The sequence below is a fragment of the Bos indicus genome, chromosome 2 (genome assembly GCF_029378745.1).
Source record: "Bos indicus isolate NIAB-ARS_2022 breed Sahiwal x Tharparkar chromosome 2, NIAB-ARS_B.indTharparkar_mat_pri_1.0, whole genome shotgun sequence".
In the NCBI taxonomy this organism is placed as follows: domain Eukaryota; kingdom Metazoa; phylum Chordata; class Mammalia; order Artiodactyla; family Bovidae; genus Bos; species Bos indicus.
Genome location: NC_091761.1, coordinates 41,310,525 through 41,336,791, shown reverse-complemented (window position 1 = coordinate 41,336,791; position 26,267 = coordinate 41,310,525). Strand labels below are relative to the sequence as shown.

The 26,267-nt window shown below is 36.0% G+C and overlaps 1 protein-coding gene across 4 annotated transcripts in view; it reads left to right on the top strand.

The window, feature by feature from the left end:
- KCNJ3 (potassium inwardly rectifying channel subfamily J member 3) overlaps positions 1–26,267 on the top strand; it is a 194,047-nt gene that overhangs the window by 16,110 nt on the left and 151,670 nt on the right. The window contains exon 3 of one of the 4 annotated variants that reach the window (XM_070767801.1): positions 1,775–25,013. The exons of the other annotated variants lie outside the window; for them this stretch is intronic. Within the exon in view, the coding sequence (XP_070623902.1) occupies positions 1,775–1,818 (44 nt within the window). The 3' untranslated portion in view covers positions 1,819–25,013. Of the gene's footprint in view, positions 1–1,774; positions 25,014–26,267 lie in introns of those variants that run through there. 4 annotated transcript variants of the gene reach the window in all.

The window sequence follows — 26,267 nt, the reverse complement described above, 5'->3', positions numbered from 1 at the left end:
TCCCATATTGCAGGCAGATGCTTTAACCCCTGAGCCACCAGGGAAGCCCCATGAAGTCTCTCATCGGCCTTATATATGCCATCAATTTCCAGGACATTCTTCTACTCAGATGTCACTTTTTTGATTCAGAGTCAACTTGTCTAAATACCAAGTAATCATCTTATCCTCAAATTACATCCTCATCTGGAAAGTTTGTCCCTTTTAATCATGACTGTTTTATCCAAGATCTCTTCCCCTTTCTTCCTTTTTAAAAATTATCAAATTAAATCATTTCACAAATATCTATTGAATACCTGTTACAGGCTAAACAGTATTCTAGACTTTGGGGACATGTTAGTTAACAAAACACAATTCCTGTTATAATCACATGTGGAAATGAGACAATAAAATGAAGAAGTGCCTCATTTAGAATGTTAGAAAATAAATGCTATGGAAAAAAAAATAAGAAAACAAGGCAAGAGGGATTAGAGTTGTAGGGAAGTCAGGGTAGGCTGCAATGAGAAGATGACTTTTAAGCCCAAACACAGTACCTTGAGTAAAGCAAATCCTTTTTCTTTGAAAGGGATTCTGGATAGAGCTTCAGCAGTTGTAAGTGCTCCGAGAGAGCCGGTAACTGGCTTCTGCTCTCTGTTAGTGATGTTTCTTAATTCAACTCTTCCTCTTTAAGTTCACTTCTAAATCACAGTAGTTGTCTCAGGAATGGATTTAGTATTTGCTTACATGGAGACTGTGCATTGAATGGTTGCTTGGTGAATTTGCTTCAACACTATCATAATAAACCTGTCCTCAAAAAGCCCTAATGACTGCCAAAGTGCATGTGTTCCTTCCTGAGAAAATTAGGCTGCTTTGCTTCCTGTAATGTCCATACACTGATGCTCCCTTTTGCTCCTATGTCTGCGATAATACCATTTTCATTACCTAGGACAGCATTTCTCTCTTCTCTTACATGGTATGAGAACTGCCATATTTGTTTAGTTTTCCCTGGACTCTATAGTCCATGTGCTTTCCTTTAATAACTCATTTAAAATGCTGTTTTATTTTTTACTATGAAAGGGCTGTTAAATGCATTCTTATTATAGGAAAAAAATTAAAAATACAAATATGCAAAATAAAGACTTTAGTCTTATTTTCAGCTACTGTACAGTTAATGTATAGGTCATTGACCTTTCAAGTGTCCGTATTCAGATATATTGTTATTAAACATGTGCTGTTTTATAACGTTCTTTATTGTATAATATGTGTTTAACATCTCTCCTGTCAAATTACGGAGAAGGCAATGGCAACCCACTCCAGTACTCTTGCCTGGAACATCTCATGGACGGAGGAGCCTGGTAGGCTGCAGTCCATGGGGTCGTGAAAAGTTGTACACGGCTGAGCGACTTCACTTTCACTTTTCACTTTCATGCATTGGAGAAGGAAATGGCAACCCACTCTAGTGTTCTTACTTGGAGAATCCCAGGGAAGGCAGGGCCTAGTGGGCTGTCGTCTATGGGGTCGCACAGAGTTGGACAGCAGCAGCAGCAGCAGCATGTCAAATTAGGGTTCTACACCCTTCATCTTAATGACTTTATTGTATGCCAGTTGTATGTATTTGAAGTTTTATTATCTGTCTCCTACTCTGGAATTTTTAGCCATTTCCTTTTTATTGAGATAAAGACCCTTATAGGCCATAGATTTAATTTATTACAACTTTACTATTTTATATTAATTCTTAGAGATGAAATTCCTGGGTAAAGGAACATATGTATTTATTTGTTTTTAACATCTATTTCAGGGTTGCTATATGGAAAGTTGACACCAATTTACATCTGGATATGAAGGTTCCCATTTCTTCATACCCTTGCCAATAATGGATATTATAATCAGTTTTATTTTTGCCAATTTGACATCATTTTATTCTAATTGATTACTAGCAAGGTTGAAATTATGGTATTTATTGACTATGAATTTTATTCCAGGAATTCTCAGATACTGTTGCTCATTTTGCTTGCAATTTATTGTATGTATAAATTGCTTATATAATTAGAACATTATTTTGAAAAACTCTATCCCTAGTAGTCTGTATACTATTATCAAAATAATTTCTTTATTATATATACATGTATGTATTTTTCACATTCATCTCCCATGTGCTTTATTAATATCTCGAGATAAACTGTAAACTGCCAAGATTGATTAAGGACTTTGTTTTGAGGCTATATTTTTTATATCACAAATTGTATATCATTGATTGCAAAAAGTAGTAGGTACCAATAAACACTTCTAATCTGTTTTTTGTTATTTTTAACTGATTTTAATAGATTTTAATTTTAATTTAATTTAATTTTAATTTAATTTTAATCTCTATTTATAAGCTTGCTTTCTGAGTCACACATTATTTTCTTATAGGAAATTAATCAACAAATCCTTGTTGATGATTCATGTTATGGTAGGTGTACGTTCATGCCTGCTCTTTGTGACCCCATGGACTGTAGTCCACCAGGCTCCTCTGTCCTTGGAGTTCTCCGGGCAAGAATACTGGAGCGAGTTGCCATTTCCTCCCCCAGGGGATTTTCCTGACCCCGAGATCGAACCTGAGTCTCCTGTACCTCCTGCATTGGCAGGCAGATTCTTTACCACTGAGCCACCTGGGGATCCCCTATGGTAGGTGTAAGATATTACAAAGGTGATAAAGGAGGAAGCCCACAGTCCAAAGGGAGAAAGAAGTTGAACGAAATTGACTATTAGCAATGTGTGCTCAAACAGATGTATGTCATGCTATAGTATAGGCCAAGAGTAGTGGTTCCTGATGGATTTGTTCTTAAACAGTCTGAGAAAGCCCCCTAGGGGACACAGCATGGGTTGAGACAGGAAGGTGAAGCAGAAGGTCATAAGGAGGGTAAGGACAGCTGGACATTCCAGCCCAAGGAACAGCAAATGAGAATTCATTTTGTTAGAATCAAATCGTTTTATGTGGTCCGGATACAGGACAGGTGGAGGGGGATTGCCTGGAGATGAGCCTATCCCTGATCTGTGATTTGAACCTCATTCTACAAGTAGTAAAGCCCTCCAGGGATTTGAAGCAGGAGAATGCCACAATCCCATTTGCGGGATCGAAAGATCCCTCTGGCTGCAGGTGGAGGATGGATTGAGTGGGGCTGAAACCGGAGGCAGACCAGTCATTAGCTGTTACAATAGGCCAGACCAGAGATAATTGGTTCCTGCGTGAAATTGTCTGACTCAGACAACTATATAACTGTTGAAAGTAATGAAAAAGGCCTCTGGTTCCAAAGTTGTTACTTATGATTAAACACGAATGGGAAAAATCAGCTCCAGGATCTTTCCCACTGAAGTTCCTCTGGCTATTTAGAAGAAGCTGAGACAGAGAAACAATAAGATAAATTGAGAAAAATAAATCAAACAGCATGAAGAAGCCACTGACTTCTCCTTACTAGTGAAAAACAGTTGGAAATTTTCTAATGAAAAAAATCACAGAGCAGAAGCTCAACTTGTAAATAATTGAGATGTGCCTACAATTTTCCTCTGTGAATGAGTCTACAATATTTAGCTTTATTGGTGGTAATTAATAGTTACACTTTAATGATCCTTCCAAAGATAGTGTTCAGCAAACCCCTAGTGTTACTGCAAATGACGTAGCTCCCTCTTGACTACTGGAAATTTTATTCATCCTTCCTCATTAAAAGTACTGAATCATTAGCCTGTGGGCTCCTTGTCCCTTTTGTATTCAGGACCTAAATCAGGGATGTCTTGTTTATTTTCTGGTTTCCCTATTCCTTCCCAGGTTGCAGTTGCCTTTTAAGGTAAGTGGTGTTTCAGAAGACTTATCTTGCCACATGAGACCCATGGATGTATATATTTTGGAAATCTCAAAGTACCCTCCAAGTAACTTCTATGGTTATATATTTGTTTGACATTTATTGTTTCTTAATTGTGATTTTTTTTCTCTTTTAGAGATAGCTTTTGAATAATTTGTTGAGTCGAAATAGAATTCGGCATGGATTCTTTTTAAAATATAAGGGAATTTTTATGAATAATTTCTAAATAAAATCTTGGTTTTTTTTTTCTTTTGATAGGCTATTATAAACATTTTCCCAGGGACTTTAAAAAATTAATGCCTAAACAGTGAGGCATGAAGTAGGATAACTAACCCCACTAGTCTGAAACTGAAAGGTTTTCTGAGGCATGTAGCTTTCAGTGCTATAGGAGCTCTGAGCAAACTGGGATGGTTAGTCACCCAAATTCACAGTCAGGAATGTTAATTAAGCCCTCCTAGAAGCCTGCTTCAATATAATGTGGAAGTTTGCTTCATTGGTGGTGGAATAGGTCTTCTCAACTCATTAGTGGAGTTACTCCACTGTTTTCCATATTCTGCCTTTATCAACGCTGAATCCTCAAAAATACATAAGAAGAATATTTTCATATGTTACTTTCTCTATTATTTTCCTATCTTGTATAGAATATTTAATTAATACAATCCTCAGTGTTTTAGAATGAAGTTTATCATTTGTTGTGCAGGAGGGTGGTATGGGTAAGTTACTGAGGCTAAGGTGAGTTGGGAAGGGTTGACACTATATTTGTCACAATTTGCATATGAGGGATATGGTAAAGTAGTAGTAGTAATATGTGCACGCTCAGTTGTGTCTGACTCTTCGTGACCCCATGGACTGTAGCCCATCAGGCTCCTCTATCCACGAGACTTTTCCAGGCAAGAATTCCAGAGTGGGTTGCCACTTCCTACTCCAGGGGATCTTCTGGACCCAGAGATCAAACCCGCATCTCTTGTGTCTCCTGCGTTGGCAGGCAGATTCTTTACCACTGCGCTACCTGGGAAGCCAGCACAATAAAGAAGTCAGCAAACCTTATAGATAACATAGCTAATTGTTAAAATGTAAGCATGAGGGATTGTAATTGGGGAAAACAGTTTTGATGAAGATGTGGCTTAGTCCAGTGACAAGGAACATCAAGATTTACACTTCAGGTAATTTTCAGAGATTTTCAAGGTAGAGTCCTGGAACTGACTGCATTGGAGTCCCATGGGATACTTATTAAAATACTGACTTTGGGGCCCTCACTTAGTCTTACAGTGTTCAAATATCTGGTGTTTGTGAACCAAGAAATTTGCATTTGTAATAGGCTCCCCCGTGATTCTTATTAAGAACATTAAAGTTTGAGAACTCCTCAATCCAGCAACTAGTAAAGCCACAAATATTTAGTGAATTAATTACTCAACTGAAATACGAAGGACTAATGAAAGAGAACATAGCTCTTTAAATTTCTGAAGTCTTCAGAGATGAAGCTTTGTGTCGACTCAGACTGTGCTGATCAATGTAGCCAAATGCAAATGAATGTGGGTGGAAAACAGTGAAAATCAGGAGTATGAATTAAAATGCATTGCTATTCATCATCTTAACGAAGAACAAGATGTGATAGCTATTGTAGAACATTGTGTGAAGATGTAATATAAATGCCAAACAGCAGTGTTAGTGCCACTCACTGCTGGAGAGTATTCCGATCACTGAAATCACTACATATGGGCTTGACCAGAACACTGCATGCAAGTATTTAATGCATGCAGTATTTACTGTTTCATAAGAGGAATTATGCCTGTGAATGTCTTCAGCCCCCGGTCCCCACCTTATTTCTGAGTCTTATTTTTCTTTATTCTTCTGCGGCACTGCTCCCTCAGGTCGGTTCGTTGTTGGGCTGGTCCCAACATTTGGTGCCCAAACAGGGACCTGAGCTTTCAAGGCTTTCTTGACGGTGCCAAAAGACTCAGGGAATTCCAGCCGAGAGACTGGAGGACAGTGACAGTACTTGATGATGGACAACACCACTGGATACCAGGAAGGCATGTCAAAGAAAGGACGGAAGAGGACATAGTTTGACATCGATCCTCCTGGAGAGCCGCCAGTGATGGGGATAAGAAGACTGACAATCTGCAACTACTTGGAACAGGCTCCAAGGACCAACAAAGCCAAACGGCCCACTTGGGGTCAATTGAAGAAATTGACCATTGAAGGGGAAAAATTGGTCAAAGAGCAGGGACAGCTTTGACCTTGGCTACCTTGTTCTTGGCTATGTTATCTGTGATAACTACCACGGTAGGTGCTAATCATACTTATTGGGCATATGTACTCAGTCCTCCCCTATTAAGCCCGATTACATGGAAGGATTCTTCTGTTCCAGTTTTCATAAATGACTCTTCTTTGTTACTCAGACCTTTGGACCCAGCCTTCCTTTAAAACCAGAAGAGGGCCGACAACTTTCAAATGTTAGTGTTAATTATACTGTGGGAACAGGTCTTACACCTATATGTATGGGAGCGGAGACTCATTGTCTTGAGAGAGGATTTCAGAGTTGGTTATATATAGTTAAAGAACCTATAAAGAACCAGCGAACAAAACTCATTTTTTTAAATTAGAATTATTTTCCTTTAATATCACAGGAGAAAGTACTCCTATGTTTCTGCCCCATCTACTTAACTGTATTATTTCTATAAAATCTGGAATAGAACATTGGGTACAATGGAAATTGTGTAAAGCTAATACTGGACTTCCCTGGTGGCTCAGAGGGTAAAGTGTCTGCCTGCAATGCAGGAGACCTGGGTTCGATCCCTGGGTTGGGAAGATCCCCTGGAGAAGGAAATGTCAACCCACTCCAGTACCCTTGCCTGGAAAATCCCATGGATGGAGAAACCTGGTAGGCTACAGTCCATGGGGTTGTAAAGAGTCGGACACGACTTCACTTTCACTTTCACTTTCAAGAGGAATTATCTTTATGTTTACTGCAAAGTTCAATAGGACTTGTTTTTTTTTTTTCCTTCATAATTTTACATTAATACTAACCCTGGCTGTTAATCATTAAAGCTAAAGATTTGAGGGCTTTGTTTTCTGGGGTAAGTTTTGTGGAAATTGCAGAGATTAAAGAGAAAGTTAAAATAGGAAATGGATAATGAGGGAGTAAGATTTGAGATTCAGATGGAGTGAGTTTATCTTGACAAATAAGGATTCTAGACCCAATTTTTGTTGCTTCACTTTGATTAGTTTTCTTTGTCCTAGGCTCTGTTTGGAAGAGCTGAGATCATTAACCCATTCAGCTCATAGCGGAGAGCTCAGAACTGCAGTTCAAGTGAAAAATCATGGCTGCCGTTGTTACTGTTGCAGTTGATAATGAATGTTGAATAAGATAAAAATATATGGAGTTATTTCATAAGCTTGTATTTTATTAGTCATAAATGATGATAACAGAGTGCCATTACAAAACCGAGAAGCTATCATCCTGGGGCAGGATTAAAAGGAGGACAATTCCTTCTTTGTTGTCCGAAGATGACTTACCTTTGGAGCCTAAACTTCATTGTGTTGATTATGGATGATGTGTATTTTCTGAATGTCTTGTGCCAAAAATAACTCACGAGCCTGAGAGTAGCTCTTGTTACAATCATTCCTGCTGCGTAGTTCAAAGAGTGATGTCTGGATGATTTGATCTTAAAGGCTTTTGAAAAAAATGCATCTTTGTCTTCCAAATATCTGTCAAGCAACCTTTTTGTACACCTCTAAATAATTTTTATTATAATTTATACCTTTTATTTTATTTTGTTTGATTTTGTTTTTACTTTAGATTTCTTGTCATTTAAAAAAGTTGGAAACTTAATGACATTAGTTTTCAGATCCCTTTTTAGGCACATGTAGTATTAACTCTGTAGCATATCTCAACATTTAGATACAGACAAAAATCTGAGTCCATGAGAGGAAATCTTTCTTCCAAATGTACAATATGAAGGGGTAACTTTGGGAAGGGAAGAGCTTTGATAATTAGGGAAGGATTGGACCTTCGGAACAGAATGTATATGTATAAGCTTCCAGCACCGTTTTTATTACTTTTTCAGTGCGAAGGGTTTACTTTCTGACTCATGCTCCTGATTCAGCAGTTCCCCAGAAATGGCTCTGATCCTTCCGTATTTGGCAGCACTGCTTAGAGAATGTAGAGAGAAAATGATGTAGCCTCTTTGTATGTGTGTATTTATTCAGATTAGCATTATCGGTTCCAAAAATGTTTTAACATGTGTTATCTGTTTCTTTCTAGTTTTGCTTTGCTCTACATTTCTCCCAGTGGCTTTTTTTTTCAAATGTGCTTCATTACCTTCATTTTAATTTGTATGCATTAAATGCAAAGGTTTGTTAAGCTTATTTGGCTTATTTTCTTCATTTAGTTAAGCTTTTAACATTTTATAGCCTGTAAATTATAGAATGGTAGTTACTCACCATAATCCCTTATGAAAAAGTTTAGGAGTCTTGAGTTTTTAAGGCCTGTTTGCCAAAATTGAGGACAGACTTTGGTCTTAAACTTTTAATGTAATACATTGATGGTTTGTTGTTTTTTGTTCAATTATTTATTAGTGTTTAAATTCAGTCTAACAAACTGAATTTTGCTTATCTTTTAAATATGTCTAAAACATTACTAAAGAAGGGACCTAACCTTTATAGAGTGCTTTTATATATTCCAGGTTCTCCTAGACCAGTTGTGTGGATATCAGTTAAAATATTGTATCTTAGTTGAACTGGTCATTTAATCATATCTGCCCAATATCATATGTTCCTTGGCTTGGATATGCTTGGTTAGTCTAATATGCTATTTCAGCTTTGAAGAAGTGTATTTCTTTCTTTTCTTTACACTAGAAGCCATAATATTACCAAAACCAGAGAAAGTTGACAGGAAGGAAAACAGGGCACATATATTATTTTTAAAAACTAATAGAATTGAAATGATAATATCATAAAGTACACCTTAGTGATATTTTAGTTGAAATGAAAATGGAAACTCTGATTCTATGAGGTAAAATAACTTGCCTGACTTTTGAGAACAAGTTGATGGAAGAGTCTGGAATATATCTTCGCACTTTGAGTCTTATTCAGGCTTTCTTCTCATTACCAACAATGATTCACTTACTTAAATGTAATTCTTGTTTACCATCTTCAAAATAATTAATAATGATGGCGATTGTGTATCTTTTAAGACATGTCAAGGATTTTCTCCCTGTTACTAGAGTTTTAGTTTTTGATCAGGTCAACTAGTTGCACAGCTGAGGAGAGGGGAAGGTCAGTCAGGAGATGCATGCCTTATAAATAGGCCTGGTCTTGAACAGACTGCAAAGTCCTTTTGGGGATAAATACAATATGACTGATAGTTATCCAGCTCATTCATGTTTTCAATAACTATGTATTAAGTAACTGTGTATTTCAAGCACTGTTCCAGGCAGTGAGTACATGTGATGAATAAGAAAGTCTGAGGATGCCAGTTGGCAAAATTCATGATCCAGTGAGAACTAACACTTACCGAGGCAGTGAGAGTAATGTAAATTGGGAAATATACCATTAGTGGTATAATTAGTAGGAGATGTCTCAAAGCTACAACCTATGCTTAGAAATGGTAAGGGAGTTAGCCAGGCTAAGAAGGAGTAGAGAGTACTACTGGAAGACTGAACAAACTTGGAAGACCTCAAGTGTAACAGACAGAGAACACTTGCTTTGTTTAAGGTATTGAGTGATGTTCACATGGTTAGAGATAGAGTATATATGGGGTTATTGTTGTAGTTCAGCTGCTAAGTCATGTCTGACTCTTAGCGACCCCATGAACTGCAGCACACCAGGCTTACCTGTCCTTCACTGTCTCCCAGAGTTTGCTCAGTTTCATGTCCATTGAGTTGATGATGCTATCTAGCCATCTCATCCTCTGCCACCCTCTTTTCTTTTTGTCTTCAGTCTTCCTGAGCATCAAGGTCTTTTCCAATGAATCGGCTCTTCTCATCAGGTAGCCAAAGTATTAGGGCTTCAACTTCAGCATCAGTCCTTCCAATGAATATTCAGGGTTGATGTCCTTTAGGAAAATATCATATGCAGATGATATATGGGGTAATGGAGAAATAAAGAAGTTTCAGGAGATGGTATTGGAAAAATAAAGGCTGGAAAATGTAGCACTTTTAAGACGTTTATGTGTTTGCACTTAATTATTTTGAGCAATGAGGAACCACAGATGGCTTTTAAGTAGAAGAATGATGTGATCATAATTACATTTTAGGAAAAAAATCACTCTGGCTGAATTTATCAAAAGTATTAAGCAGGAGAAAAAAATAAAGATGGGTTGATCAATTAGGGTGTTAGAGCAGTAATTTGGATGAGAAGTGATAATCTGTTGCTAGGGGAAGTTTGAAAATGCATCTGGTGGCTCAGCTGGTAAAGAATCTGCCTGCAGTGTGGAAGAGCTGGATTCGATGCCTGGATTGGGAAGATCCTCTGGAGAAGGGAATGGCTACCCACTCCAGCGTTCTGGCCTAGAGAATTCCATGGGGTTGCAAAGAGTTGGACATGATTGAGCAATTTTCACTTTCACTTTGGCCAACATATTGGGAAAGACTTGTTGAAAAGTCTTGTTGAGGTATGTAAAATTTCACATTGCCCCTGATGAAATTTGATGTCTGAAGATGATGACACTTAAGATGAGGAAATTGCAGACTTAGGGGTGTAAAATACAGGGACTATATAGCACGAGATTTTCTAAATTCATATTTGGACTAAAGAGAGAGATGTATGCAGTGGAATAAGCCCAGAAATTACAGCTGGGAAAGTATTGGGAAGTCGTGGATAGATCTCAGGGCTGGAACTTCAATCTGTTAGGGAAAACAGAAGGTATAACAGGTATTTAGAGCAGGAGAGTGCTACGGTCAGATTTGTACCTAAAGGTCTCTGAATAATGATGTATAAAAAATAGTAGTGTATATATCAATTAACATTGTCTTTCTCATTTCATTGTTTTCTTTGTTCATTTTGAACCTCCTGGGAGAGGAAAGATAAATAAAATGGATATGGTTTGAATTCCTTTACCTTTTGAAAAATGCTTTACATCAATATGATTTGTAAATTTTGGAAATCAAATGAGAGATGCTAAATACTTTAGTTAAAATAAGTAGTCCTAAATTATTATTTTCCATCAATATTTGCTGCAAAAACTTATTCTTTAAATTAGATATGTAGAATGAATTTGTCTTCAATGTGATCTTTTTTTTTTAAAGACCTACTATAGTGTGGTATATAAACAAAAATGTCAAATTAGAATCGGAATTTAAAAACCTTTTTTAGATCTGTGTAAAGAAATCCTCTGTGTTAGTTGCTCAGTCATGTCCGATTCTTTGTGATCCCATAGACCGTAGCTCACCAGGCTCCTCTGTCCGTGGAATTCTCCAGGCAAAATATTTCTACAGGGAATCTTCCCAACCCAGGGATCAAACCCGGGTCTCCTGCATTGCAGGCAGATTATTTGCTCTCTGAACCACTGAAATGTTTATTTGTACTGTATAACTTAAAATTAAGTCCTAGAGAGCCCTGTTGAATTGTGCTCCACTTATCTTTCAGAGAAGGAAATGGTAAACCACTCCAGTATTCTTGCCTTGAGAATCCCATGGATGGGGAAGCCTTGTAGGCTACAGTCCACGTTCACAGAGAGTTGGAATGACTGAGCGGCTTCACCTTCACCTTATCTTTCAGAATTCTTTAAGAAATAAAATTATGACTCTGTGATGAAAACTAAAACCTCAGAAATTTTAAATGTGTTAAAATTAGATAAATGCTTTGTGTGAAGATAAAAATTGTAATTTTATAGTTATGGAAATTAGTCTATAAGTGACAACATATAAGACGATACTGTGAGTGTCTGAACTTACAAAATGTTGATGTGTGTGTCTGTACAAATGTGTCTTCTGATGAATACACTTAAAATTAACCAAATGATGCTATTATTATTTTGATCTTTGCTATATTAAGAATAATTAAGTTCAGTGAGTGCTGAATATAGGTAAATTCTGCCATGTTTCTTTGAATAATATACTATTCAAAATGATCTCAGGAAAAATGATATAGAAAAGTTCATTTCTCCTTAGAGTCAAGAATTTTCTTTCAGTGTGTTGCCATATTGAAATTTAAGTTGTTATACAAAATCCCACGGATGGAGGAGTGTGGTAGGTTACAGTCCATGGGGTCGCAGAGTCGGACACGGCTGAGTGATTTCACTTTCACTTTCACAGTTCCTGCTTACGCAGTGGTTTTTACTCTGCAAGCAAAAGTGAGGTTAGAACATAACCTGTTGAAAAATGCCTTCCCTCACATTTTTCATTTCTTGGAATTGTGCTAGCAGTCACAGTCCTAGGAATGGATTATTTCCTTTACGTGAACACATAAGGAAATACGTGTATCATGTAATGATACTGAATAGAGTATCATTTCAAATTGGATGATGAGAAGCTTAACTGGCTGAACAAATTAAACCTGATGTAATGGGTTAAAGTAAATTCTATTCCAGTATTATATTATAAATGTAATGTTTCACTTTACATTATTTATAAAGTAAAATGTTACATTTTATGTTTAACCTACACATGTACCTTTAATGCAGAGCTGAGACTTGAAATATTACTTAACTCTGAAAGAGTTTTTATGACTCATCTGGACTTTTAGTGTTTCATTTGGGAGATTCTTCTGCAGCTTAATGGTTCATATTTCAAAAATAATTTTCTTAGACATTCAAAATCTCCTTCAAGAAATAAAACTTCACTGATAATAATATTAACTAGAGCCTTTTTACTTTTTTCTTTTTAAATGAAATCTTTGAATTTTTTTCTGGTTTTGACTGTATTCCCGCCATCACTCACTGGTCAGGTCAGACAATAAATGTTTATTTTCTTTTTTTTTTCCTTCCAAAATTCTCTTTTAGAAACTTGTCTTTTACTACTTTCTACATTTTGTATCTGGCAGCCTCCACCAACTACCTGTGTGTTTTGGGAAGATATCATTGAACAATTCCTGTTTTTAAAATTGGTAATAATACCTTCTCCACTTACCTCTCAGTTCCTATTCTAAGAATTCAAAGGGATGATGCCTAGACCATGCTTTGCAAAATTGAAGTTTTGTATAGTAAAACATCCTCAAACTCACTGTGTCTTCCATTTTTCACTTCTCCCCACACCTGTGCCACTTGTTTGAAAACATAAACTTATATGGTTTTGCTTCCTTTATTTTTCCCTAGTAATATTTGACTTAATTTTCTTTTGTCAAACTTTATTTCATTAACTCTTTTTCTCCTCTTTTTAAAATTTTTATTGCAGTATAGTTGATTTACAATATTGTGTTAGTTTCAGGTGTAGAGCAAAGTGATTCAGTCATATATATACCTACACTTTTTGAGATTCTATTCCCATATAGATCATTGCTGCTGCTAAGTAGCTTCAGTCATGTCCGATTCTGTGCGACCCTATGGACTGCAGCCTACCAGGCTTCTCCGTCCATGGGATTCTCCAGGCAAGAACACTGGAGTGGGTTTCCATTTCCTTCTCCACATATAGATCATTACAGAGTATTGAATAGAGTTCCTTGTGCTATACAGTAGCTCCTTATTTAGTTATCTGTTTTATATATAGTAATGTGTTTATGTCTGTCCCAATATTCCAATCTATTTGTTTCATTAACCCTTGACAATACTCTTAAACTTTCCATTTTTAGCTGTTTGGTGTGATCTACACAGATCTGCCAATAACCCAAAGATTATTTTAATTTATGGAAAGATTATAAATCAAATTTACTCAAAAGCTGAATGTTTATGTGTTTACAGAATACTGTAGATTCTTTTACATGATTTCTCACACTAACAGTTTGATTATATTGAAATCTAGAGTGCAGACATTATGTGTGGTATTAACTTTTTCAAGTGACATTTAGAGTAGTCTTCTACCAGTGTGGCCAGTTACTGTGCTAGAATGCTGAGTCAGAATCCAGTTCTGCCCCTAAATGGCCATGTTATCATCGCCAAGTCAAATAAGATCCTTGAATAAAATTTTCATTATTTACAATATATGAATAATACTCCTTGTTCTGGTTTTTGCTAAGGCCAAGGATAATTAATATTTTTGAAATTATTAAGTGCCATAATGTATAAAATATAATGATTTTGATGAATGGAAATAACAAATCTAGTTAGATTGCCTGACTTTAAAGACTATATGCTGTCTGTTATTCACATTGATTCTAGGAAAGTTGATTAATTTTCCTCTGCCTGGATATCTTCATCGGTAAAATGAAGGTAAAAGATTTTCCCATCTCTTTTTCTTCGTGTGTGTATGGGGGGTATTAAACTAACAATATTAGAACAAGATAATGTAGTGATTGTGCTTAGTATATTTAGGACTTAAGGGCCACCCAGTAAAATGACTACTTGCTGTTGCTATCATCAAAATCCTTAGGTCTTAGTTGAACTCATTTTTCAATAACTTATTAACATATGTAATATATACCAATTTCTTCAGACTAATGCTCTAAAACTATTGACTGACGATAAGCCTTTATGTGAAATTACAATGAAATTTTATTAATGAGTGGCAGAAATGAAGCCTTCTTCAGTTTCAGCAGGTTTTTAATTGACAAGTGCAGGTTTAGCATGATTAAAATGAATTGAAAATAGTATTTATTTATTCCAGTTTGGAACAATTATATCCAAAATTTATTGTTGTTGTCATTGTTCAGTTGTTGTTCAGTCATGTTCAACTCTGTGATCTCATGGACTTCAGCATGCTAAGCTTCCCTGTCCTTCAATCTCTCCCAGAGTTAGCTCAAATTCATGTACATTGATGCTATCTAACCATTTCATCCTCTGTTGCCCCCTTTTCCTCCTGCCCTCAATCATTCTCAGCCTCAGGGTCTTTTCCAATGAGTTGGCTCTTGGCATCAGGTAGCCAAAGTATTGGAGCTTTAGCTTCAGCATCAGTCCTTCCAATGAATATTCGGGGTTGATTTCCTTTAGGATTGACTCGTTTGATCTCCCTGCAGTCCCAGGGACTCTCAAGAGTCTTCTCCAGCACTAGTATTCAAAAGCATCAATTCTTCGGTGCTTAACCTTCTTTATGATTTAACTCTTACATCTGTACATGTGATGGAAAACCATACAGGAAAAACCATAGCTTTGACTATACAGACCTTAGTCAGCACAGTGATGTCTCTCCTTTTTAATACACTGTCTAGGTTTGTCATAGCTTTCCTTTCAAGGAGCAAGCATCTTTTGGTAACTATACATGGAGGAATTTCGTCTATTTTTTATTTGCAAGTGCTGTAAAATGTCATAAAGTTCTAACAAGAGTAAGGAGCTTTCCTTTAACTGAGTCAGACATGGTCTTTAATTAAGTTCTTGAACTGGTCCATGAACTTGAATATAATATCCAGTGTTCAGAGCATTCTTAGATATTTTATGTGTAACTCCTAATTGACTTAGGCTTTTTTTTTCCTGTTCTGTAGTGCTATGTTTTTGAAAGTGTTTTTCAGTAGCTTTATCATTTTATAAGCCACTGCCAATAAATCATATTGGCATAAAATGACTGACAAAAAAAGGTTAATTATTCTGACCTCTCATCAGTGAAAATCATGGACTTGGGACCAAAACGCTACATGTAGAGAGCAATAGAGACTATATTTTTTTGTTGTTGTTTAGTCACGTCCAACTCTTTTGTGACTCCATGGACTGTGGCCCACAGTCTCTTCTGTCCTTGGAATTTCCCAGACAAAAATACTGGAGTTGGTTGCCATTTCCTTCAATGTGCTACCTGGGAATCCTAGAGACTATGTAAATCCATTTAAAACACAAATGAATAAGAATAAGTTTTATTATAAAATAAACTACAGTGAAATAATTTAAAATCAGAATTACCTTAACTCAGAAATCTCGATGTATATTTGCAGTACTAAATAATACTGAATGAATTAGGCATGCATTTGATGGCAAATAGTAGAAAATCCAGTCAACAGTGATTTCAACAGCTAGAGCTTTATTTTTCATTTCTAACAAGATGTTCAGAAGCTGGCAGACAGGCTGGTCCAGCTGCTCAAAGACTGCTTGAAGACTCAAATACCTTCTTTCTTCTTGCTGTGCCATCTTTAACATATGTCTTTCCTGCCAGTGGCCATTATGGCTGCCTCACTTTTAGACGTTATTTAAAGTTACAAGCAGAAAGAAGGGGAAGGAGGAAAGGCTAACAGAGCTCTGTCCTAGCTCTGTCCTAGTGAGACTTATATATCATATTCAGAGAGGAAATTTCCTAGCAGATTCTCTCTCCATGGCATGGGTCAAAACCTCCTCCGACTCTTATCACCCATGGAAGAGTTTTAGAGATTGAATATTTTGAGCAGTGCATAATTTCTTAGATTAAATCAAATAGTTAGTATTAAGCTTTTATTTGTTTTTTTTGGCTGTGCCTTGTGGCATGTGGGATCCCCACCCAGGGATCAAACCTGTGCCCCCTGCATTGGAAGTACACAGTCTTCACTGGACTGCCAGGGAAGTCCCTAGATTAAATAATACAATGCAGTATTACTCAGCCGTAAAAAGGAGCGAATGTAGTCAGTTGAACTGAGGTAGATGAACCTAGAGCCTCTTATACAGAGTGAAGCAAGTCAGAAAGAAAAAAATATTGTACATTAACACATTTATATGGAATCTAGAAAAATGATACAGATGAATCTATTAGCAAAGCAAGAATAGAGACACAAATGTAGAAAACAGACTTGTGGACACAGTGAGGAAGGAGAGGGTGAGACGAACTCAGGGAGTAGCATTGATATATATACATTTCCATGTGTAAAATAGCTAGCTAGTGGGAAGTTGCTGTATGGCCCAGGGAGCTCAGCCCAGTGTTCTGTAATGACCTAGAGGGGTGGGATTGGATGGGGGTGTTGTGAGGGAGGGTGAAGAGGGAGGGGATATATGTATATTTATGGCTGATTCATGTTGTATGGCAGAAACCAACATAACATTGTAAAGAAATTATCCTATAATGAAAAATAAATTTAAAAATACATTAAAAATATTAGAATGAAAATCTTGCTCTTTATAAGTTAAAGTTTCTACTTAAACCTTGTAAGGTAAGCCAAGATACCTACCTAATAGTTTAAAAAGTGCTGGCAGTATACTTTATTATTTTTCCTACCATTCTAAAACTCTTTGTAGAGATAAAGCTTGACAGAAAGTGAGTTTTTCTGCTGTGTCTAATTTTGCATATGTTTGTATTTTAAATTTCAAAATGTCCTAGGTATCCCAGGACAATTTTGTTGCTATGGAATTTGTCATTGTTTCCTAATTAGCATAGTATTTATGGGCTTTTCTCTTTCTCAACCCTTACTTCCTTTTCTTCATATCAGTCCATACTTTTCTTACCCACTGGTGTTTAGATAAATGAAAGACAATGGTAGACTTCAATGGACTCTTTAGAAACATAAAAACATCTTACAGGGTCATATTCTGGAACAGGATTCAAAAAGATTTGTGGCTTTCATCAATTTTTTTTCCCTTTGTATCACCACTTGGTTTGAAGTTTTTCTTGGATGCAGTGCCAGGCTGGCATCCCAAGTAGCTCATTAGCTGTTCATTTCTGCCTTCTTTGCATTATTTCACTAACTGCCCATCAAAATTCAGTGTGTAGCTCTAGGCCTGCTAAGAACAATCTGGCAAGATATCATTCAAAAGCATGTATTATTTACAGATCACTTGAAAGTATCAGGGATTAATCAAGGATAGAAAGTACAAAAACACATTTAGCTTCTATGAGTGATTCATTTTAAAAGTGGAAAATAAATCAGATGTTTAGTGCATTTCTAGAAAACAGAGGCTAAGTTTCACCACCATGATATTGGAAAAAGCAAGCAAGTAAAAGCTTTAGTATTGATTTTTAGACATTTCGTTTCTTGAAATCTACTTTCCTTATACAGATTTAGAGACTAAACCAGCCAGCTTACCGAGACAACCGACTTGTGTTAAACAAGGTGAAACTAAAGAGCTGTCAGTGTTGTGCTCCTCTGCCTCTAATCCCTCCTCCTACTGTCCTTTCCAGTTTTGCAGAACCAGCAGGTAGGAAAAGGGTGAGAGAGGTGATGGAGAGAGGGAAGGATCAAACCACATGCCTGCTTGTTTGGATTAAAAAAAAAAAAAAAGTGACATTGATGTTTGATTTTAGACAAGACTGAGCCATTTAATAGTAAAAGTGAATTGTCATGATCAGCAAACATACAGTTCTTTCCATGGAAATTGAGATGTTGTCATTCATTGAAGAATCAGGGGCCAACAGAGTGAACTGAAAGGAATTAAGTAGAGAAAAAGGAAGCTTTTTTTTCCTGTTCACCTGGCATTCAGGTTGTTCATTAAGCAGGTTCTGTTTACGTTCAGTCAGTAATAGCTCTGGCCTCAGCTTACTGGACTTTGCACCCAGCTGTTGTCTGTCTCCAGGTCACAGGAGTGAGTATCTTAATCTGTGTTGTTGTTGACACAAACCACCTGAGATTATAAGGCAGTCAGCCTTCCAGGGTAAGAAGAGGCCTAATTTTGTGGCAGTTTTTCTCCAAACATGAAGGGAGACCCTGGAAATACGCTTAGTAAAATCCTACATTATTTTGTTTTCATCTGGGATGTAGTTAACTTAATTTGCTTGAATTATTGATTTAAGTACAAAATGCCTTTGAATATTAAGAAATCCATTTCAAAAGTGAAACTTGGCTTATATAGACACAGTGCCAATTGCTCTGAGAATTGTTTTTCTTTGTATATTATTATAGATGGCTTCATTTATTTAACATTTTTATATTTATTTTCTTCAGAATAGTCAAAGTTACATTTTGTAAAGTCAATGTGTATCACTCAGTTTCCCCCCCTTATTATCTTTTAGGAGAAGCAAAAGAAAACTGTGAAATTTTGATTTTAAGTGACAGGTCCTGGACTGTTTCATAGAAAGATATTCTAGTTTGGCTTAAGAATTTTAGCTCTATCCTTCTAATTGGATACAATGAAGTAAATAATAAGCTCAATTCTGATTTTTAAGTTATGATTTTTGACTATTAGAAGAAGGCTACTGTGTCTCTATGAATGTCCTACGCCAGTGTGTACCATGTGTATGGCATTGCTCTTTGAAAATTCACAGTGTCTACTGAATAATTCTTGGAGTTTCTGTTTCCTGTGCTTCTTTCTCTCCTGTTGCTATAAGATTTTCCTGAACTTCACTGGTTGGTATAATAAGTCATAAACTTAGTTATTGCAGCTCTCAGTGCAGGTCACTTTAATGTCTAGAACTTGAGACTGTTTCAAAACTAATAGGCGCTGGATACTTCCCTGGTTGTCCAGCGGTTAGGACTCTGAGCTTCTACTGTGGGAGGCCAGGCTTCAGTTCCTAGTCAGGGAACTAAGATCTTGCAAGCTGCATTGCATAGCCAAAAAAGGAAAAACAACAACAACAACAACAAAACCCATAAAAGTAAGAGATCCTCAAAGCCATAAGAAGTGGGAGAAAGTGACAGGGTCACTGCTACTGAATATGAAGAAACAAAACAAAATGAAAAGACCTAAAGATTAAATTCTGCTTGTGCCAAGTCTGAGGGTTTACAGTGTGTATTTACTGAAGCAATAGAAATGGTAAAGAATAATGAATGTGGGGAGCAAAGAACAGACTCTTACTCCTTTTTTAAAAATATAAATTTATTTATTTTAATTGGAGGTTAATTACTTTACAATATAAGTCAGATATCTGTTTTTTTTGGGTCAGACTCTTACTCTTAAAACTATACATTTAAAAGAAAAAAAAAAAACAGATATCTGACTTAGCTACTAAATCATCATCATCCTGCAAAGATAGATTGACAGAGACAAAGTATATTATCTTGCCTGAAACACCTAAAAAAGAACACACTGTATTAGACAACAGTTTTCAAGACATTGGATATTAAACATGGAGAGGCTCTGATTCTTGAGACAAGAAACAAGTGAAGTGAGCCTGTGGACTGCTCCTGCTTGACAGGGTTGCAGGGAGAGAGCAGCAGGTGGAGCCTGGGGGTTTCCCTGAGTGAAAGGGAAGCACTGGGAACCCAGAGAGATGAAAGTGCTGGAATATTCCAGAGGAGAGAGCTGCACAGAGACAGACTTTAGGAGATCTGCTGAGGTCTACTGTCTTCAGACTCATGTGCATGGTAACTACCTCAGGTGAGGGAAAGAACCACTGAAAAAGGTTAGAGGGATCTGACAGGGAGTGTTCTTATTTTCACCTGCCAGAGTGGAAAACCTCTTAATTTACAAGGCCTCAAAATTCAGTTTTGGGGAGAATGCACACAAAAATATACTGGCCTACTTAGGCTAATACTTCAAGATATAAGCTGCAGTGTATGCTTTGACAGATATGTTCCTTCTGCCTTTATTTTGATATTTGGGAAAGAATTCAGTATTTTCATTTGTGTTTGGCAGTTGACTAAGGTGGTATTGTGTCTTATAGGCATGTACGTAAGTTTTTTTCTAAGTAGAAATGAGAAGCAGTGAGGTGTAGAAATAGAAAACACTGGCTGATGGGAAGAAAACCTCCTTATCAATTTGCCTTAGAATGAAATGAAATACAAGTGGATAATTAGGGTTTCCTGGGGTGAAGTAAAATTTGAAGTTGACAAAATATTCACCTATGGTACTTCTTTAATTAAAATATTCACCTATGGCACTTCTTTTATTAATTCTTTTCTTTGGGTTATTTATTGGTGTTTGTTTTTTCTCATACATTGAAAGAGAAAGGAAAATTTATTTATTTGATTCTCTTTTATAGAGTTGTCTTCAGTGGGTCATATCTCATTAAGTCACTTAGTCATGTCCGACTCTTTTGAGACGCCATGAATTGTAGCCCACCAGGCTCCTCTGTCCATGGAATTGTCCAGGCAAGAATACTGGAGTGGGTGGCCATTCCCTTCTTCGGGGAATCTTCTCAATCCAGGGATTGAACTTGGGTCTCCCACATTGCAGGCAGATCCTTTACTGTCTGAACCACCAGGGAAGTCCATCATAGCCCATTACAACAGGCTTTATTAATGATTTTATTTTCCTCTGAAACACTAAATAAGTTAATAGCCATACTGGGTTATTATTATTATTATTATTAGTGCTTCTTCCCACCTAAAACACAAGTAGAAATGTATACTGTTCTCTTACCTTTTAGAAATAAAGAAATAACAGCTAGATTTCTCTCATTTTTCCTTTCATTTCTTGAGAAATCTAGAATTACTTCTGACATTGGGGTGCTTTATAATCCAGTTTTTCTTAGCTAGTTTATATCTCTTACTTACAAAAACTGAACAGAATTTACAAATCATAAGGCTTTATCTTCATGTAAAAAGTTGTATGATATTTGGATTGCATGGCCGTATCATACTTCCCAAACAAAACAGCCTTCTTTATCTTTTTGAGTTTACTTAAATTTGAGACCTTTCAAGAGATCACCATCTGGCAACCTGTGTTGGATTTAGTTCATTGATGTATATGATGCCCATAGTTTTAAAATAATTCTTGGTATTTCTTTTTTAAAAAACAACAACACTTATGTAACTTGGAGATTCAAAGAGATGTGTTGTTGTTCAGTTGCTAAGTCCTATCCAACTCTTTGTGACCCCACGGACTGCAGCACGCTGGGCTTCTCTGTCCTTCACTTTCTCTTGGAAGTATGGAATTTCAAAATTTTATTTGGAAAGTGAGATGTAACTACACCAGGCTTGCTTTATCACACCCAGCTGAATAGCACTCATCTTCTGTCCTTGGGCCATTCTCTCTCCTGGTCCCCACAGTTCTCATACTGTTGGCCTCACTCATCCATGTTACCTGCTTGGCTCTTGAAGTTTGCAAGCTTATGCTTTAGAAAATAAAGCCCTGCTCATCAAGTATACTTTCAGATTTAGCCCGATTGACAAACAGCTGAAGACTATGAAACCCTTAAAGCCAAGTTCCTCCTCTGATAGAATGAAAATCTAAAGGGAGTAAAAAATCAAGTTCAAAATACTTGAATGAGCATGAAATAGGTTTTACTAAAGGCTGTCTGTGCTTCTGGATCATAAATTCCCCATTGTAATGGTATTAATTATAGATTGTTTTTCATTTTTCATGCTGAAAGCTGTCTTTGAATTATCAATTTTCATTATCAGGTCTCTATCTTTGTATTGTTAAAACAGCAGGAGAGATTTCCTTATTGTTTTTCTTCAGCTCTGTGCTGTCATTAGAAACTATTTTTAGTAATGGCTTCTGTTATTATATTGCTGGTTGATCATATGTTCCCTGTTGTCACCCATGATTAAAAAAAAATACCTCCTGGTCTCTTGGAAACCAGTTCAATCCAGATTTTACTTCCCATCCCACAAACCAGTATGTTCAGTTTTGTTAATAAAATTTTAGTAGTATAACTAATGGAAGGCATTTTTCATTAAGAAATGTGCTTTTGTTTTCTTCTTAATACTTTGTTGCCATTGTTACTGATGCTTTTTTAGAGAGAAATCATAGAATTCTGATGTCACGCCCTAGATGAGACTTTCCAGTTTTAGCATCTGTCCCCTTGGCATAATTCCTGGTGTTGACAGTTGGGTAAGAAGACACCCCTGGGTTTTAAGAAGTCCTCCTGCTACAGATGGTAGTTTTTGCTTGAGTCTGCTTTAGTACTGACTCTAATCTCCTTCCTATCTTTTTTTTTGTGTGTGTGAAAATTTTATATAATCAAAAAAAAAAGAGAAGTTCCTCATATAAAATCAATATAAAATTTTACTATGGCATAGAACGTGAAATTAAAACCATATATTTTGAATTGGCCAAATCTACCAGTTCTGGCTTTATTTTCTACCAGACAGAAAGTAAAAACAAATTGCAAATAAGCTGAAGACAAAGCGCTTTGGTCATTTTTCTTGAGCTTTTGAAGGATTGAGTACAGAGTAACTCAACATTTTCTCACTATGACATAGCTTTCCAGGGAATCCTGTAACCGAAATAATTCAGGTTGAAAGGATATATGGTCCGGATTTCCAGGCATTGCCATCTCTATGCTTTCTGAGAAACACAGCTTTTTGTTTTTTGCCATATTGTGTGGCATGTGGGATCTTAGTTCCCCGACCAGGACTGAACCCCTGCCCCCTACATTGGGAACATGGATTTTTAATTAGTAGATCTCCAAGGAAGTCTCTACCTTTTAATAATTTTAAGAAATATTTATTGAGCAACTATTTTAGAGTAATTCTTATTTTGTGTCTTCATATATTATTTAAACCTCCTATCTAATTAGGTAGACACTGTTATCATAGTTGATGAAAATAATTGTCAGAGAGGTTAAGTAACTTCCTTACAGTCACACAGCTGATCAGTGATGTCTTTGAGATATGAGCCCTGGTGGGCTGCCTCCAGCACATGTTCATTTGCTAATGAATAATATGCTGCACTGCTTGATTATCTCTAGGTTACTCCATGAACCTCTTTCATGTCACATTTGTTTGATAAGTTTAATTCAAACTATTCTGTATAGAAATAAAAATATATTTGGTTTAGCTTTGCAATATTATTTTCCAATATTGTAAGAAACATTTTGCTCAATACCCCCACACCTTAGGCAGTTTTTTTCCTGTCTTCTTGAAATGGGTGACAAGGAATTAATTAAAAATTAATTAATGTGTTAAAAATTCTAATTCTTCATTTCTCCATTCAAATCTTCTTCTATGGAAGTAGGTAGAATAGGATGAAAAGTTGAGCAAAAATTTTTCCAATTATTTGTGTGGAAAAGTATAGCTGGAAACACAACTTAGAGTATTGACTTGCTGTTTCAGATGGCAGGTTTAACATGTGAGTTTAGCCCAAATTTCATTGAAATGGCAGAAAAAGTAAATGCAAAAAATGAGTCCATTTAAGAATCATAGAAGCCAGAAAGGATACAATCAGTAAATAAGCCACTTTGATGAATGTCTAAAGTATGTAAAACAAACGAAAGGGAATAAGGGAGAAATCAGAGGAGAGAAATTCAAACCACAGAAGTCGAAACTGAAATTTGCTTCAGAGCAAAGAGACATTGCTCCCAATGGACCTCACAAAAATTTTTTCCCCTTAGGGAGGGTGATAAACAGGAATTCTTGAAGACAGTCTGCTTAAGGGGTGGTCCATGTGGGTGCCTCTGCCCTTCTGCTTGATTTCGGTGCTTGTAACCTGGATACATCTGGGAGAACAGTTGTTTAGGTTAAGTGAGAATTTTCTCCTCTGAGACCGAGAGAAAGATGATGTTGGCATGGACTGAGGGAAGAGACAGATAAACCTCATCGAAGCCTCAAGACTCCAAACTGATAAATCAGAGGTGCGTTTTCTGTTTGAAAGGAACTCTTGGATTAGTTTGTATATCCTAGCTCTGTGATACTTAAAATGACCAAGAAAGCTGAATTAGGGAGATGGAGCTATTACAGCAAATGAATAGGCAAAGATACACCAAGAAAAATGAACTCAATGATTTTTTAAAAACTCAAGTAATGTGTAATTTAGAGTCTAATGCATCAAATAGAAAAACAATTGTTAAAAGTTCCAGTCTACCAGAAGATAAAGCTTAAACCTCTTGGGTAATAAGCAGAAGAAACTTAAAAACGTTGAAATATTAGAAAAAAGTTACAAAATACAAGGAAAACTTGACAAATCTACAGTATTTCCAAAATTGATACTCATTTGACCACATTTCTTGCAACCATGACATAAAAATAGAAATTCAAAGCAAAAGATATATTTTTTACATCTCTAACCCCAATCTATAGCTCTGGAAATTTAAAAAGTTTAGAAAATGCAAAAATTAAACAAGCAGCAATTTATTTTATGACATTTTGAGTTTAAATAATTCACACTAAATTTACAGACTGTTTGATTCAAAGTGACCAAGAATTCCACAAATTAAATCCTGTTTGGTGTCTAAATTTGTAGTCTTAATGGTATCTATTAGCAAATAAAAAGACATCACGAACTGAACTTAAACTAGAAAAGAACAATGAAATAAAGGTACAGAGGTAAATAAAACAGAGTAAAACCGAGATTAGTTAAATAAACCTCTCCAGTCCCAAAGTAGAAGAGAACACAGAACCCTAAACTTGATTTGTTTAATGGGTTAAAAAAAAAAAAAAGACATAATTGGCAAATCAGAGTGAGATGCTGGGGGAGAAGATGTGATGCAAATGACTCTTTGAGAGTAAATGTGAACAGTAGTCTTGGTATCAACAATAAAGTTGAAGAATGTACAATATTATTGTACAATTGAGATTTGCTTCTTATAAAACGTGAAGCATGTATGTCACCTGTGGATTCTATTTAACTCACTTTACAGTCTTTTGAAATTAAAGTCACAAAGGGCTGACTTTGAATTACTGATTTCAGGTTAAGTGTGTTCCTAAGGAAGAAATAAAGCCATCTATGTATTGCAAGATTGTATTGCAAGATAGTGTCTTCAGATGCCTTATGTTTTCTAAAATAAATTTGGCAAATAATGCTTTGCCAAAAGTATATGATTATATTAACATTATAGATTGGAATATTTCATTTGTATTTTGTCATGAAACAAAATTTCTGTATGCACTAAATTATTTGTGGTTATCCATTCCAGTATTCTTGCCTGGAGAATCCATGGACAGAGAAGCCTGGCGGGCCATAGTCCATAGCGTCACAGGAGTTGGATACAACTGAAGTGACTTTGCATGAATGCATACCTTACATACACACACACACACACACATATATATATATATAGAGAGAGAGAGTTTCACTTTTGCTAAGTGAATAGTTTCACTTTTGCTAAAGTGATCTATTAAAAAAGCATATATCTACAAATATGGGCTTTGGCATATGACAATAAAAGTGTCTTGACTTTTTAACAATGAATCTAAATGCCATAAATCAATATGTAATAGAGTAAGTATGCCAATAAAAGGGCTTAGAAATTAATGTGAATACCTCTTTGCTTCTTTATAGTACTGAGTGAAGTGTTAGGAAAAGTCAAGGACTCAGTTAATTGTCCTATGATTATGACTGTGCCTCATAAGGACCATTTTCTCTATAAGTTTCTTATTCAAATTTATAATGGAACTCTATTTGATATCTCCATTAGGAATTCCAGTATATATTTCCAATTTGGTTAGGATGAGTCTGGAATATGTGGATCTGGGCAAAGTCACAACTTTCATAAGCACAGAAAAAAAAGCACATTTGTTTTCAAATAGCACACCATTATATATTAAGATGAAAATGTAAGGGATGTAATTATTTGTTTTTTAAGATTGTAAGGCAATTTAAATTACAGAATACAAAAGATGAGCTTTAGTCAAATATCTTCTAACCTGATGATTTTTTTCTTTTATATTATTGACTTGAGACACAAGATTTACATTTAGACTTGGTTTTTATTTAAT